This window comes from Anomaloglossus baeobatrachus, chromosome 5 (assembly GCF_048569485.1).
Source record: "Anomaloglossus baeobatrachus isolate aAnoBae1 chromosome 5, aAnoBae1.hap1, whole genome shotgun sequence".
Classification (NCBI taxonomy): domain Eukaryota; kingdom Metazoa; phylum Chordata; class Amphibia; order Anura; family Aromobatidae; genus Anomaloglossus; species Anomaloglossus baeobatrachus.
The window spans coordinates 116,758,034-116,775,996 of record NC_134357.1 but is presented as its reverse complement, the minus strand read 5'-3'; the positions used below and the strand labels follow the sequence as shown (position 1 = coordinate 116,775,996).

The 17,963-nt window shown below is 42.3% G+C and overlaps 1 protein-coding gene across 1 annotated transcript in view; it reads left to right on the top strand.

Annotated features, from left to right (window-relative positions):
- KIFBP (kinesin family binding protein) overlaps positions 1-17,963 on the top strand; it is an 88,363-nt gene that overhangs the window by 35,465 nt on the left and 34,935 nt on the right. Inside the window, exon 5 of the mRNA XM_075348796.1 lies at positions 17,048-17,141. Coding sequence (XP_075204911.1) covers positions 17,048-17,141 — 94 coding nt within the window. The remainder of the gene's footprint in view (positions 1-17,047; positions 17,142-17,963) is intronic.

The window sequence follows — 17,963 nt, the reverse complement described above, 5'->3', positions numbered from 1 at the left end:
AGGGCATGGACGCAGGGGAATGGTCCCTTCACCCGGACGTGTTTCAGGAAATCTGTCGCCGATGGGGAAGGCCGGACGTCGACCTAATGGCGTCCCGGCACAACAACAAGGTCCCAACCTTCATGGCACGGTCTCGCGATCAAAGAGCTCTAGCAGCAGACGCCCTAGTGCAAGATTGGTCGCAGTTCCGGCTCCCTTATGTGTTTCCACCTCTGGCTCTCTTGCCCAGAGTGCTACGCAAGATCAGATCCGACTGCAGCCGCGTCATACTCGTCGCTCCAGACTGGCCGAGGAGGGCGTGGTATCCGGATCTGTGGCATCTCACGGTCGGCCAACCGTGGGCACTACCAGACCGACCAGACTTACTGTCCCAAGGGCCGTTTTTCCATCGGAATTCTGCGGCCCTGAACCTGACTGTGTGGCCATTGAGTCCTGGATCCTAGCGTCTTCAGGCTTATCCCAAGGGGTCGTTGCCACCATGAGACAGGCTAGGAAGCCCACGTCTGCTAAGATCTACCACAGAACGTGGAGGATATTCTTATCCTGGTGCTCTGCTCAGGGAGTGTCTCCCTGGCCATTTGCATTGCCTACCTTTCTTTCTTTCCTGCAATCTGGGTTAGAAAAAGGTTTGTCGCTCGGCTCCCTTAAAGGACAAGTCTCGGCGCTATCCGTCTTTTTTCAGAGGCGTTTGGCACGCCTTCCTAAGGTGCGCACGTTCCTGCAGGGGGTTTGCCATATTGTACCCCCGTACAAGCGGCCGTTGGATCCATGGGATCTGAACAGGGTACTAGTTGCCCTCCAGAAGCCGCCCTTCGAGCCTCTGAGGGAGGTTTCACTCTCTAGACTATCACAGAAAGTGACTTTTCTAGTAGCGATCACATCTCTTCGGAGAGTGTCTGAGCTAGCAGCGCTGTCTTCCAAGGCTCCCTTCCTGGTCTTCCACCAGGACAAGGTAGTGCTGCGCCCCATTCAGGAGTTTCTCCCGAAGGTGGTATCCTCTTTTCATCTTAATCAGGATATCTCTTTGCCTTCGTTTTGTCCTCATGCAGTTCATCGGTATGAGAAGGATTTACATTTGTTAGATCTGGTGAGAGCACTCAGAATCTACATTTCCCGCACGGCGCCCCTGCGCCGTTCGGATGCACTCTTTGTTCTTGTCGCTGGTAAGCGCAAAGGGTCGCAGGCTTCTAAGGCCACCCTGGCTCGATGGATCAAAGAACCAATTCTTGAAGCCTACCGTTCTGCTGGGCTTCCGGTTCCATCAGGGCTGAAGGCCCATTCTACCAGAGCCGTGGGTGCGTCCTGGGCATTGCGACACCAGGCTACGGCTCAACAGGTGTGCCGGGCAGCTACCTGGTCGAGTCTGCACACTTTCACCAAACATTATCAGGTGCATACCTATGCTTCGGCGGACGCCAGCCTAGGTAGAAGAGTCCTGCAGGCGGCAGTTGCCTCCCCGTAGGGGAGGGCTATCTTGCAGCTCTAACATGAGGTATTTCTTTACCCACCCAGGGACAGCTTTTGGACGTCCCAATCGTCTGGGTCTCCCAATAGAGCGCCGAAGAAGAAGGGAATTTTGTTACTTACCGTAAATTCCTTTTCTTCTAGCTCTTATTGGGAGACCCAGCACCCGCCCTGTTGTCCTTCGGGATTTTTGGTTTGTTTGCGGGTACACATGTTGTTCATGTTGAACGGTTTTCAGTTCTCCGATGTTACTCGGAGTGAATTTGTTTAAACCAGTTATTGGCTTTCCTCCTTCTTGCTTTTGTACTAAAACTGGTGAGCCAGTGATCCCACTGGGGGTGTATAGCCAGAAGGGGAGGGGCCTTACACTTTTTAGTGTAATTGCTTTGTGTGGCCTCCGGAGGCAGTGCTATACACCCAATCGTCTGGGTCTCCCAATAAGAGCTAGAAGAAAAGGAATTTACGGTAAGTAACAAAATTCCCTTCTTTAATCAATAAAAGCAAGGAAAAAGTATCCCAGCAAAGTCTATGAGAATCAGGACTTGCTGTGCCCACGTTGCTTCTTTTTCAGTTGCTTTTTTTCTTGCTGAAAAAAGAAGCAACATGTCAATTGTTTTAGCGTTTTTTCCTGCTTTTTTCCCCAATTGACTTCAATGGAGTCAGGGAAAAAAGCAAGAAAAAACGCATGTGTAATGCCCACGTTGCTTTATATTTTATGCGTTTGGGCGTTTTTAGGGAGAAAAGAAAGCTATGGCTATGTAGATTCCTTCATAGAAGAAAGCCACATAGCCAGCTTCAGCAGCTGTTATCTTATCTCCCATTGTTAAGCGCGACACCTCTGCAGGGACCCCCGCTGATGTCACAAGGTAAAGAGTTCATCACAGCGGGGGATCTCCAGGAAATCCCACAGTAATCCCCCTGTATGAATTGTATTCACCTCCTGACATCCCTGAACTTATACAGCGAGGTGTCGCGGTAAACAATGCATGGACCACCGCTGATGTCACAATGTAAAGAGTTCATCCCAGTGGGGATCTCCAAGAATGTGGGCGGCATTGCTCGGTAATCCCCCTGCATGAATTGTATTCACATTGTGACATCCCGAACTTCTCTGCAGTGACCTGTGGCATTAAACAATGCAGGGACCCCCCGCTGACGTCACAAGGTGAATAGTTAATCCCAGCGGGGGATCTCCAGGAAAGCCCCCGGTAATTCTCCAGCATGAATTGTATTCACCTCCTGACATCCCCGGACTTCCCTGCAAAGAGATGTCGCGGTAAAACACCGCAAGAATACTGAATGCCTGGTGCACAGCCTATGCCACATAAATGCAGGCAACCCCCGCTGACGTCAAGGTGAACCCCGAAAAACCCCGGTGATCCTCCTGCATGAACTGAACTCCTTGCACCAGACATTCAGTATTCTTGCAGTGTTTTACCGACACCACTCTACAGGGAGGTCAGGGGATGTCACAAGTTGAATACAGTTCATGTAGGAGATCCTCCGCTGGAATTAACTCTTCACCTTACTCACCTCTCTGCAGTCTCCTGGGTCACGTCCGATGGGCTCCAGGACCTGCCGGTAAGCAGCTGATTGTTTACGTCCAGCGGTGAAAAGCCTGCCGGCTTTTTAACTACCAGATAATGAATCAGCTGATCTTCCCTGGACTTAAACGATCGGATGATGCTATTAGATGATAGCATCAGCTGCTTACCAGCGGGTCCTGGAGCCCATGAGACTTTTAGACAATCAGCTGATGTGTAATCTGTTTCAGGTCCTTGAACCTGTGTCAGGTTCAAAGACCTGAATCCAATATCATCTGATCAGAAGGCAAACCGATCAGATGATGTGTCATCATCTGATCAGTTTGCCTTTCAATCAGATGATATTGGATCCGGATTGGACATCGCGGGACCCTCGACCCAGGACGACGGCGGAGGGGGGTTCTTTAGTTCAATAAAGATGGAGTCACTAATTGTGTTGTGTTTTATTTCTAATAAAAATATTTTTCTCTGTGTTGTGTTTTTTTTATCTTTACTTGAAATTCATGGCGGCTATGTCTAATATTGGCGTGACACCATGAATTTCAGGCTTAGGGCCAGCTGATAATACAAAGCTGTCCCTAACCCCATTATTACCCAGTGAGCCACCCGATACCAGGGCTGCTGGAAGAGTTGGATACAGCACCAGAAGATGGCGCTTCCTATGAATGCGCCATTTTCTGGGGCAGCTGCGGACTGCAATTCGCAGTGGGGGGGCCCAGAAAGCTTGGGCCACCCTGTACTGAGGATTCCAGTCTCCAGCTGCCTAGTTGTACCTGGCTGGACACATAAATTGGGCGAAGCCCATGTGGTTTTTTTTTTTTTAATTATTTTATGAAATTCATGAAATAATTAAAAAAAGGGCTTCCCTATATTTTTGGTTCCCAGCTGGGTACAAATAGGCAGCTGGGGGTTGGAGGCCACCCGTACCTGCCTGCTGTACCTGGCTGGCATACAAAAATATGGCGAAGCTCATGTCGATTTTTTTTTTTTTAATTCATTAAAAAAAAAACTAACACATAACCCAAAAGGGTTAGGGGTAAAAAAAATGCTTAGGCTCTCGCTGCATTTTCTATTGCTAGGGTAACTTAAACAGCTACTGGCTGCTAACCCCTCCTGCTTGGTGTTACCTTCACTGGCAATGAAAAATCCAGGGAAGCCCTTTTTCCTTGAGTTTTTTTGCCAAAAATCTAAAAAAAAATGACGTGGGCTTCGCCCAATTTTTGTGTCCAGCCAGGTACAACCAGACAGCTAGGGACTGGAATCTGCAGCGCAGAGTGGCCCAAGCTTTCTGGGCCCCCTGCTGCGTATTGCAGTCTGCAGCTGCCCCAGAAAATGGTGCTTTCATAGAAGTGCCATCTTTTGGCGCTGTGTCCAACTCTCCCAGCGGACCTGGTGTCGGGTCGCACGCTGGGTAATAAGGGGTTAATACCAGCTTTGTTTTACCAGCTGGTATTAAGTCCGAGATTCTTATTGTCAGGCCAAGTTTGACCCGGCCATTTAGAATCTCCAATGAAGGGTTACACCACACAGAAAAAAATACTTTATTAGAAATAAATACACAGACACAGTTAGGGACTCCATCTTTATTACTCCCTCTCACCCCTCCTCGATCCTGGTCTTCTGTCACCGATCTAGCTCTGCTACATCAGGAAGCACGGGGGAGCAAGAACGCTTCTGCTCCTCGTGCTGTCTAATCACTCAATGAGTGAGCAGAGACTGCGGGTTGGTAAGCGGTGACATCACCGCTGCCACCGTTGCCATAGTAACCTAATGAGCGAGTTACTATAGCAACAGTGATCTCTGAGTACCTGATTCCCGGCGCCGCTATTCACCTGCATGAGCTGGTGAATACCGGCGCTGGTAAACGATCATAGTAGTAGTAATTGAGGAAGTTATCAGTATTACTACACTATTACAGTGCTACCAGTTATCAGTGCTGCTACACTTTAACAGTATCATGTGAAGAAGTTAATAGTGTGGCTAATACATTATTACAGTGCCATTTAGAAAAGGAGTTGGTGTTACTACACTATGAGCGCGATCTGAAAGTGGAATCATTGCTACTACACTACCACAATAATGATGGAGAAAGGGATCAGAGCCGCCTCAGTATCCCCGTAAATCTGAAATCGTTATCAGTGTTAGGCTGAATCCAGACGTCCGTGTGTCATGGACAGCAAGGTACAGGCTGGGCATGAGTATCCAGATCTGAACTTTGCAGCCATTTCGGTATATATGAGGTTGCCAGGATGAGACCGGCGAAGAGTCTGAATTTTGCGGTTCGCACTGGTGTGTGATACACGGATTTCAGTCTTATTTCCCTACCACAGTGGTATCTGGGGATTGTATGACAATACTGCCGTAGAGTTCAATAAACAAGAGAACATATTAATTGTTCCAGTGTATATATACATGAAAACCTACAGAAAAAACACTGAAACACATGTTATATAAACAATAATATTTATTATTGAATCAAATATGTAGAAAAGATTAAAATACAAAGATTATGAAAAAAGGGGGGGAGAGGGGAGGAGGATGCAGAACAATGATGATACAGAATAACCCCCAATGGTCACCCCGGACTTGTAATCAAAGTGTATGCAAATACAGTTACAATCAATGCAAGTAATGTTAGGTATACTCATGGAATGATGAAACCGAATTAGTCCATGTAGTCAAAAGGTCATATAAAGCCGTAGGTGTGTAGGAAATAAGGAGCATGAATATTTAATCCTATAGGCTCAATTTTTCCCTAAATAGATCTCTAGAGAATCTGGTAGATACTCCTCACTAAATTAGAAAAGCTATTTTAAAAGGATAAATTCGGTATACATGTGACCATGTGCATACAATAACAATTCCAACAGTAGATGCTGAAGCTGTAGAAAGAGTTCTTCATATACTGTATTCAAGCTAGGCTAGTGGATATAATCACACCAAAGCAATTTTAGAAATGTATAAAGCACTATATGCAACCCCTGTCAGGTGGAGCTGAGATGGAGTGCACCACAATAAGATAGGCTAGTGCCTAAGAGAAATTACTTAAACATGTGGGTACTGAATCATATCAACATGTATATAAGCAATATGGAAAAATACGTGTATTCAGAGAACACTCCATATGTGCTCCACCAGACTGGAGGAACCACATCAGCCAGCAGTGATGTATTTATATAGCTCAGTTGTTAACCATACAAAAGATGCTCAAGATGCTGAGGCTGTGGAAAGAATTCCTCATATATTATATTCTGGCTAGGCTAGTGGATAAAAATACACAAAAACAGTTTTTTGAATCTTAATAATATATATATAGCGCACCATGTGCAACCCCTGTCAGGTGGAGCAGAGATGAAGTGCACCACATTAAGATAGGCTGGTGCCTAAAGGAAATTACTTGAACATGTGAATACTAAATCATATCAACATGTATGTTGGCGATATGAAAGGATACGTGTATTCAGAAGACACTTCACATGTGTTCCACCAGGCTGGGGGAACCACATCGGCCGGCAATGATGTAGTTATAAAGCACAGTTGTTAGCCTATTATACGATGTATATATAAATGTATATAGGGGTTCTGTTAACTATCCACTAGTCCGTTAGACACAGCATCAAACAGTAGCTACGGAAAACAATTTTATCTGCAGAAAGTCTGTTTAACCAGATTAGAGGATAAATACCATTCAAGAATAAACATGTATGTTGGCAAGTTAATACATCTAGAAATGAAGAGTGCCCAATGCAATAAATGCTACAATATATGGGCCATAATTTCTGGTTTACAGATGTATCCCTGAAAACACAACAAGACTGTTCAGCTACTGCAATTGTTAGACCTATTTAATGCCCAATGCAATAAATGTTACAATATAAGGGCCATAGTTTCCAGTTTTCCGGTGTATCCCTAAGCATGCAGCAAGTCTGTTCAGCTACTGATGATAGTAAACCTAGAGCATACTAACTTAATCACATATAGATGCACAAGGGCCATCAATGAATTACTTACATATAGGAGACCACTGGGAGGCTTCCCAACGCGCGTTTCGCCGTCTTTATCAAGGGAAACGTGAGTGTGTATGGTGTGGGGTGCCTTTTAAAGAGTGTATGGCGTCCGAGGGCGCCACTTGCACGGCCGTGCGGCGTCTGTCGTCACTTCCGGTTCCGGGACCGCGGCACGCAAGGCGCGATCCCGAGACAGGAAGCGGCAACAGAGGTGAAGAGTATTGCGTGTAACAAGCGCATGCGCATAAGAAGTTCTTATGAGACATAGATTAGGATGTCATTTATGATAGCGTAAATATAGATTCATGTTGTTGTATTCACAAGCTATATCTATATTGCAAGGCACGCTCAAAAATGATGGAGGAGCCTGTACAGTTTGTCCATATTAAAAACATTTAACTGTATAATGATATAGTAAGCCAACATATATTATACATGGCATAGACACAGGAAAAAGCTGAGAAACCCCCCAGTGTTGGCCATACACAGTCATCATACATAAAATACAGGTTCTTACAATATTAAGAGTAAAAGACACATAATAAAATATATAAAAAAAAAAAAAAAAAATTATAAAAGACATGTAAAGTGGATGTGTAATTAAAGTGAAAAAATGGTAGTGATAAAAATGTGTGTCAGATGGGTAGGTGTAAGGGATAACAGTGTAAGTATATCCGGTGAAGTGAAGCTGTGACCACTGTGACTAAAGAGTGAACGAACCTGACAGTGAGAAATTACCATATTGTATGGGGGGAAGGAGGGGGGGGGGGGGGGTTGGGAAAGTACAGGACATGTGGAAGTGACGTTATAAATAATGTCCCCAGAAAGTAAAATGGGACATATATGACTGTGGAATAGCAAGTGAATGTATAGGTAAATACTAAGGTATAAAAGAAGGGGGGGGGGGGGAAAGGTTAATCATGTTGTAGTTGGGGGAAGTTTGTTTGGGGGGTTGGCAGGGGCTGTGAAAGATAAATAAAAAGTATGTGAGGTGAAGGTGAAAGTAAAATGTGATGTATAAAACACTGTACAGGAATCTCAACAAATCATCTTGGTGGAATTTAATTGTTCACCGAGCCGTCCATGCGAAATTATCTGATGTACTTGTTGAGGGATAAAAGGCACACAGGTGTTAATGGGATGGAACTTGATGGCGAAATAACTAGGATTAAAATAAGAAGAAATTAGTACAAATGAAGAAAACATATTAAAAACAGATTAAAAACAAGTTAAAAATTCAGATGGGTCAAATTAGCTATCATGATAAAGGCTTGGGACAAATCTCATCACTCAGAACCTAAATCTAACGATCATAGAAAAGGTGAAAAACTCAGGGATTCATTAAGGCCTATTGGTGTAAGAGCATTTAGTGTGGAAATCCATCTGACTTCCTTCTGGGCCAAAAGCTTCTTCCAGTTGCCTCCTCTTTCAGTTATTATCACTCTGTCTATGCCACTAACTCTGAGTTGGGTGTCATCGCACTGGTGAAATTGTTTGAAGTGTCTTGGTATAGTCTTCATTCCAGAAATATCATCTATTTCCTTGGCTGCTCTAATGTCCAAGACGTGTTCTCTCGTCCTCCTGCGTAATTCTCTAGTAGTCATTCCTATGTAGATCTTATCACACGGACATTTTGCACTATAGATTACTCCTATTGTGCCACAATTAATTTGGTGTGTAATCTTATAGGCTTTTGTACCTGTTGCATCAGAGAATTCTTCTGTAGTGGTGATATTATCACACGCTACGCATTTACCGCAAGGTCTGCAGCCCCATTTCGGTCCTTTACTATTAAAGATACCCCTGGGTTTTTTCTGTGAGAAGTGGCTATTGACTAACAAATCAGCCAGATTTTTAGATCTCCGGTAGGTGATTGCTGGGTTTTGTGGAATATATCTTGATAATGCGGGGTCCAGTAATAGGACATTCCAATGTCTCTTTAGGGCCTGCCAAAGTTCATTATTTCTGGAATGAAAAGTTGAGATGAATCTTACCATATCAGGGCTATTGGGTTTCTTATTGTGATTATACAGTAATTCCGTCCTATTTGCAAATTTTGCCTTCCTATACCCTCTCTGTATCGTTTTCTCACTATATCCTCTCATTTGGAACCTCTGCCATAGGTCACTAGATTGATGTTCAAAGTTTTGATCCGTTGAACATATTCTTCTTATTCTGAGGAATTGACCTCTCGGAATGCTGTTAATTAGGTTCCTAGGATGTGCTGATTGGGCATGGAGTAAACTGTTGACTGCCGTCGGTTTTCTGTATACATCTGTCGTTATGAAACCACTATCATCAATATTAAGAAGAACATCCAAAAACTCCATATTATATCTTCCTGCTTTGTGTGTGAATCTTAAATTGATGTCATTCTTATTGATATATTGCATAAAGACAGTCAAGTCCTGTTGGGAACCCTGCCAGAGAAAAATAATATCATCGATGTAGCGCCCCCAATAGGAAACCTTGTCCAAGTGGGGGGCCACATCGGTATAAAAAAGGTCCCTCTCCCACAGCCCCAGGAACAAGTTGGCATATGAGGGGGCACAAGCTGCCCCCATTGCTGTTCCCTGGAGCTGTAGGAAAAAAGACCCATTAAACAGAAAAAAATTGTGTGTTAGTGCAAACTCTAGCAGGGTTAATGTGAATTCACAAATGTCATCTGGGTGGCTAGACATTTCCAAATAGAATTTAACTGCCCTGAGCCCATCCGCATGTACTATGGATGAGTACAAAGCCTCCACATCACATACCACTATCAGGGTATCTTCATCAAGTTGTATTCCATCTAACTTCCTCAACACATCGGAAGTATCCTTGATGTAGGACGGGATCGTTTCCACAATTGGTTTTAAAATGTGGTCTACATAACGACAGATGGGTTCACATAGGTTGTCAACTCCGGAGACAATTGGTCTGCCTGGGGGATTTTTGGCGTCTTTATGGATTTTAGGAACCATATAAAACGTAGCAATTTTGGCCTCAGGTTTGAATAGATATGATAGTTCTTTCTTGGTGATTGTATTATGGTCCACCGCCATCTCTAAGATATGTAAGAGTTGTGCCTTAAACGATATCAGGGGATTGAAAGTAAGTTTCTTGTATGCCTTTTGGTCACTGAGATGTTTTAGGACCGTATTAAGGTACATCTGTACCGGCCATAGTACAATATTCCCCCCTTTGTCTGAGGGTTTTATAATCACATCATCCATAGCCCGTAGTTCTTCAATTGCTATCCTCTCCTCTCTCGTGCAATTGTCATGGGGTATGGAATGATGTATTCTTTTCAGATCATCTGTGACTAATCTGACAAATATGTCTATGTTGGAATACATATTAGATGGTGGGAATTTGTTAGATGGTGGAATGATGTTTTTAGGCATTCTACTTACTGGTGGTGGAGTCTGTTCATCTAGTAGGTCCTGTAGAATTCTCACTGTTTCACGTTCTTTTGCTGTAAAGAATATATCTGGTCCTTCATTTTTGTGGAAGATCTTTTTGAAGGTAAGCTTTCTAGCAAATAAGTGTAAATCCTTTAACGCTGTAAAGAATTGAAAATGAGAAGAAGGTGAAAAAGTTAGACCTTTACTCAGGATTTCAAGTTGGGGTTCCGTGAGAATTTTATCTGTAAGGTTAATTACCTTATAGGAATTATTCCCATTCTTCCTGTAAGTATTCTTACGGAATGGCAATATTTTCTGTTGTTGATCCTGGTTCTTCCCGGCCCCCTTAGCTGAAGCACCATATGACATATTGGAAGTGGTACTATGTTCTGTGTCTGACGAAGCCACCGATGAATATGATGGCATGCGTTGTATACGTTTACTTGTTTCTGTGCTTTTCCATTTGTAAACTCTATCTTTTTCATAGTCTTGAAGATCCCTGTGAAACTTTTTCGTTTTGTTATCTTTGATTTGTTTTTCCCATATTACAAAGGATTTGTCTAGGTCTTCATGAAATTTTTCCCTTTCGGGCTCAGAGAGTATCTTCATAAGTTCATCTTGTTTCTCATTTATCTCACCATCGATATCTTTTATGGTTTTGGAATTTTTGTCCATGATGAGTTCCAGATATTTTTTGGAGCAATTATTACTGGCCAATTCCCATTGTGCAGTGAACTCCGTGTCTTCTTTACCATAGGACGGGAACACTTGAACTCTCAGTCCACGTGGGACCATGTCTTTCTCCAAGTAATTTTCCAGTGTCGTTTTATTCCACCAGATCTTAGTTCTGCGGTGGAATAAACTAGTGAGATTTTGCTTTAATTCTTTGGTATTAGACCCATCTGAATTCACTGTTTGCAGCTTCTCTCCCTTAAAAATGGATGCAGCTTGGGTGACCCAAGATGCTTCTTTGGTGCGTATATCCATACTATGAATGGATTTAAGCCTCTGTGAAAACACAGGAAAATACTTCAATAAACAAGAGAACATATTAATTGTTCCAGTGTATATATACATGAAAACCTACAGAAAAAACACTGAAACACATGTTATATAAACAATAATATTTATTATTGAATCAAATATGTAGAAAAGATTAAAATACAAAGATTATGAAAAAAGGGGGGGAGAGGGGAGGAGGATGCAGAACAATGATGATACAGAATAACCCCCAATGGTCACCCCGGACTTGTAATCAAAGTGTATGCAAATACAGTTACAATCAATGCAAGTAATGTTAGGTATACTCATGGAATGATGAAACCGAATTAGTCCATGTAGTCAAAAGGTCATATAAAGCCGTAGGTGTGTAGGAAATAAGGAGCATGAATATTTAATCCTATAGGCTCAATTTTTCCCTAAATAGATCTCTAGAGAATCTGGTAGATACTCCTCACTAAATTAGAAAAGCTATTTTAAAAGGATAAATTCGGTATACATGTGACCATGTGCATACAATAACAATTCCAACAGTAGATGCTGAAGCTGTAGAAAGAGTTCTTCATATACTGTATTCAAGCTAGGCTAGTGGATATAATCACACCAAAGCAATTTTAGAAATGTATAAAGCACTATATGCAACCCCTGTCAGGTGGAGCTGAGATGGAGTGCACCACAATAAGATAGGCTAGTGCCTAAGAGAAATTACTTAAACATGTGGGTACTGAATCATATCAACATGTATATAAGCAATATGGAAAAATACGTGTATTCAGAGAACACTCCATATGTGCTCCACCAGACTGGAGGAACCACATCAGCCAGCAGTGATGTATTTATATAGCTCAGTTGTTAACCATACAAAAGATGCTCAAGATGCTGAGGCTGTGGAAAGAATTCCTCATATATTATATTCTGGCTAGGCTAGTGGATAAAAATACACAAAAACAGTTTTTTGAATCTTAATAATATATATATAGCGCACCATGTGCAACCCCTGTCAGGTGGAGCAGAGATGAAGTGCACCACATTAAGATAGGCTGGTGCCTAAAGGAAATTACTTGAACATGTGAATACTAAATCATATCAACATGTATGTTGGCGATATGAAAGGATACGTGTATTCAGAAGACACTTCACATGTGTTCCACCAGGCTGGGGGAACCACATCGGCCGGCAATGATGTAGTTATAAAGCACAGTTGTTAGCCTATTATACGATGTATATATAAATGTATATAGGGGTTCTGTTAACTATCCACTAGTCCGTTAGACACAGCATCAAACAGTAGCTACGGAAAACAATTTTATCTGCAGAAAGTCTGTTTAACCAGATTAGAGGATAAATACCATTCAAGAATAAACATGTATGTTGGCAAGTTAATACATCTAGAAATGAAGAGTGCCCAATGCAATAAATGCTACAATATATGGGCCATAATTTCTGGTTTACAGATGTATCCCTGAAAACACAACAAGACTGTTCAGCTACTGCAATTGTTAGACCTATTTAATGCCCAATGCAATAAATGTTACAATATAAGGGCCATAGTTTCCAGTTTTCCGGTGTATCCCTAAGCATGCAGCAAGTCTGTTCAGCTACTGATGATAGTAAACCTAGAGCATACTAACTTAATCACATATAGATGCACAAGGGCCATCAATGAATTACTTACATATAGGAGACCACTGGGAGGCTTCCCAACGCGCGTTTCGCCGTCTTTATCAAGGGAAACGTGAGTGTGTATGGTGTGGGGTGCCTTTTAAAGAGTGTATGGCGTCCGAGGGCGCCACTTGCACGGCCGTGCGGCGTCTGTCGTCACTTCCGGTTCCGGGACCGCGGCACGCAAGGCGCGATCCCGAGACAGGAAGCGGCAACAGAGGTGAAGAGTATTGCGTGTAACAAGCGCATGCGCATAAGAAGTTCTTATGAGACATAGATTAGGATGTCATTTATGATAGCGTAAATATAGATTCATGTTGTTGTATTCACAAGCTATATCTATATTGCAAGGCACGCTCAAAAATGATGGAGGAGCCTGTACAGTTTGTCCATATTAAAAACATTTAACTGTATAATGATATAGTAAGCCAACATATATTATACATGGCATAGACACAGGAAAAAGCTGAGAAACCCCCCAGTGTTGGCCATACACAGTCATCATACATAAAATACAGGTTCTTACAATATTAAGAGTAAAAGACTCCTGTACAGTGTTTTATACATCACATTTTACTTTCACCTTCACCTCACATACTTTTTATTTATCTTTCACAGCCCCTGCCAACCCCCCAAACAAACTTCCCCCAACTACAACATGATTAACCTTTCCCCCCCCCCCCCCCTTCCCCCCCCCCCCTTCTTTTATACCTTAGTATTTACCTATACATTCACTTGCTATTCCACAGTCATATATGTCCCAGTGGTCACAGCTTCACTTCACCGGATATACTTACACTGTTATCCCTTACACCTACCCATCTGACACACATTTTTATCACTACCATTTTTTCACTTTAATTACACATCCACTTTACATGTCTTTTATATTTTTTTTTTTTATTTTTTTTTTTTTTTATATATTTTATTATGTGTCTTTTACTCTTAATATTGTAAGAACCTGTATTTTATGTATGATGACTGTGTATGGCCAACACTGGGGGGTTTCTCAGCTTTTTCCTGTGTCTATGCCATGTATAATATATGTTGGCTTACTATATCATTATACAGTTAAATGTTTTTAATATGGACAAACTGTACAGGCTCCTCCATCATTTTTGAGCGTGCCTTGCAATATAGATATAGCTTGTGAATACAACAACATGAATCTATATTTACGCTATCATAAATGACATCCTAATCTATGTCTCATAAGAACTTCTTATGCGCATGCGCTTGTTACACGCAATACTCTTCACCTCTGTTGCCGCTTCCTGTCTCGGGATCGCGCCTTGCGTGCCGCGGTCCCGGAACCGGAAGTGACGACAGACGCCGCACGGCCGTGCAAGTGGCGCCCTCGGACGCCATACACTCTTTAAAAGGCACCCCACACCATACACACTCACGTTTCCCTTGATAAAGACGGCGAAACGCGCGTTGGGAAGCCTCCCAGTGGTCTCCTATATGTAAGTAATTCATTGATGGCCCTTGTGCATCTATATGTGATTAAGTTAGTATGCTCTAGGTTTACTATCATCAGTAGCTGAACAGACTTGCTGCATGCTTAGGGATACACCGGAAAACTGGAAACTATGGCCCTTATATTGTAACATTTATTGCATTGGGCATTAAATAGGTCTAACAATTGCAGTAGCTGAACAGTCTTGTTGTGTTTTCAGGGATACATCTGTAAACCAGAAATTATGGCCCATATATTGTAGCATTTATTGCATTGGGCACTCTTCATTTCTAGATGTATTAACTTGCCAACATACATGTTTATTCTTGAATGGTATTTATCCTCTAATCTGGTTAAACAGACTTTCTGCAGATAAAATTGTTTTCCGTAGCTACTGTTTGATGCTGTGTCTAACGGACTAGTGGATAGTTAACAGAACCCCTATATACATTTATATATACATCGTATAATAGGCTAACAACTGTGCTTTATAACTACATCATTGCCGGCCGATGTGGTTCCCCCAGCCTGGTGGAACACATGTGAAGTGTCTTCTGAATACACGTATCCTTTCATATCGCCAACATACATGTTGATATGATTTAGTATTCACATGTTCAAGTAATTTCCTTTAGGCACCAGCCTATCTTAATGTGGTGCACTTCATCTCTGCTCCACCTGACAGGGGTTGCACATGGTGCGCTATATATATATTATTAAGATTCAAAAAACTGTTTTTGTGTATTTTTATCCACTAGCCTAGCCAGAATATAATATATGAGGAATTCTTTCCACAGCCTCAGCATCTTGAGCATCTTTTGTATGGTTAACAACTGAGCTATATAAATACATCACTGCTGGCTGATGTGGTTCCTCCAGTCTGGTGGAGCACATATGGAGTGTTCTCTGAATACACGTATTTTTCCATATTGCTTATATACATGTTGATATGATTCAGTACCCACATGTTTAAGTAATTTCTCTTAGGCACTAGCCTATCTTATTGTGGTGCACTCCATCTCAGCTCCACTTGACAGGGGTTGCATATAGTGCTTTATACATTTCTAAAATTGCTTTGGTGTGATTATATCCACTAGCCTAGCTTGAATACAGTATATGAAGAACTCTTTCTACAGCTTCAGCATCTACTGTTGGAATTGTTATTGTATGCACATGGTCACATGTATACCGAATTTATCCTTTTAAAATAGCTTTTCTAATTTAGTGAGGAGTATCTACCAGATTCTCTAGAGATCTATTTAGGGAAAAATTGAGCCTATAGGATTAAATATTCATGCTCCTTATTTCCTACACACCTACGGCTTTATATGACCTTTTGACTACATGGACTAATTCGGTTTCATCATTCCATGAGTATACCTAACATTACTTGCATTGATTGTAACTGTATTTGCATACACTTTGATTACAAGTCCGGGGTGACCATTGGGGGTTATTCTGTATCATCATTGTTCTGCATCCTCCTCCCCTCTCCCCCCCTTTTTTCATAATCTTTGTATTTTAATCTTTTCTACATATTTGATTCAATAATAAATATTATTGTTTATATAACATGTGTTTCAGTGTTTTTTTTTAATACTGCCGTAGAGACTTAAGGCCCCGTTTTATATGCTACAATTTAGCTGACGATATGTCGTCGGGGGTCACTGTTTTCGTGATGCACTTCCGTTGTTGTTAGCGCCGTCGTTGCGTGTGACGCCTACGAGCGACTCCAAGCGATCGTAAAACTAGCGAAGATCGTTGACAACGTTGTTCATTTTCAAAATATTATTCGTCGTTTTGAACGCAGCAGACATATTGCTACGTTTGACACTTTGCCAACGACTAACAACATCGTTACATGGCGTGTTGTTATGCGCAATGCTCCACGCCTCCTCCGCTCTGATTGGTGTTATGCCAGGGTGTATGCTATGGACAATTATATGCCTCTGTCGTTGCCGGAATCGTTGGGAGGAATGCTGTGTGACAGTGTCTACACGACCGCCTTGGTCAAACAATATATATCGCTGAACGATGTAGCGTCGTTTGTGAGATGGGTACGTGTGACCGCAACAAAACGACCTATAAGCGATCTCTGCAAATCGTAGCAACGATCTGGGCATGTCACATCGCTAACGAGATCGCTAGCTATGTCGCAGCGTGTAAAGCGGCCTTTAGTCCTGTCATTGTGGAGTCTAGGAGAACACAATCTATTCTGCTTCTCCTTGCAGTTCGATCTGATGAAGTTATAAGAGGGAAAAATGTTTTTTTTCACAACAACACAAGTCTTGTCAATGTCCCAGGGAACATTCTGGGTGAAGTAATAAAAATACATTTTTGCAGATTGGCAGTCCATTTACTGTACGAGGCGCTGGTAACAACCATAGCAGATAAGTCTTTGTATGAGCGGTGCTGTCTGAGGTTCTCCAGCACTATCATCATGTTATAGCTTTCTAGGTCTCTTTATTGGCCGCAGATTGTTTTATTCTGATTGATCCTTTTTTTTTTTTTTCTCCTCTCTGATAGCAATGTTATATGGAGGCCAGACACTGCCTTGCCGCATCCACTGTCATCTTCAGCAAAGCCGGACAAATACTTTCCCCTGAAGCCGCAAAAGAAAGTACGTCACAGCTATAAGGCATTTATCATGACTGCGTCCTCTTATTCCTTCCTACCATGTAAACTTAGTCATTAACAGATGAGCTGAGGGGAAGGGGAAATAATACTTGGAGGGCTAATGTCCATATTATTAGCAATGCCCAGCCCAATACTGTACCTAATCTTTCCAGGTGCCAGAAACACTTGTTATCCCATAGAGCGCCGTATGACGATCTCCGACAATAGATATTTCAATCGTTCTCTCCAAATTTGACGTACTGACAAGTGGAGGTATATAGAGGCTATAGATAGAGGATTGTAGGCCGCCCCTGAACACATGTAATTATTGGATACAAGGATGCTACATGAAGTGTCTCCAGATATTTCTTCCAACTATCTATGCACCCACCGCTGTAGTGAAATAATATGTATGCTGAAAGGAAGTATGTACGTTAATGGGGTTGTCCACTACTGGACTGTATCCTGCACATAACACCAGTGTGGCACGTCACCGCCGGGAAAATGAGTAGGCGAGTGAGTATACATTCGTGTCGTGCCAAAGGGGTCTAACACAATGGGCTATATTAATACTGTCTAATTCTTAAACAGTGCAGAAAGAAACATTGCAGAGACTTGAAAGGGTTGTACAGTACTTTTAACATTGATGGCCTATAGTCATAAATGTCTGATTGGTGAGGGTGCGATTCCCTGTACCTCCACTGATCAGCTACTCTCAGTGCCAGCTGCGCTCAGTTGTGCAGAACTGTATAGTGGTCACAGCTGGGTAACGCATATCCACATACCTATTGGCTCTTCTTAGACTATGTGCCCACATTGCTTTTTT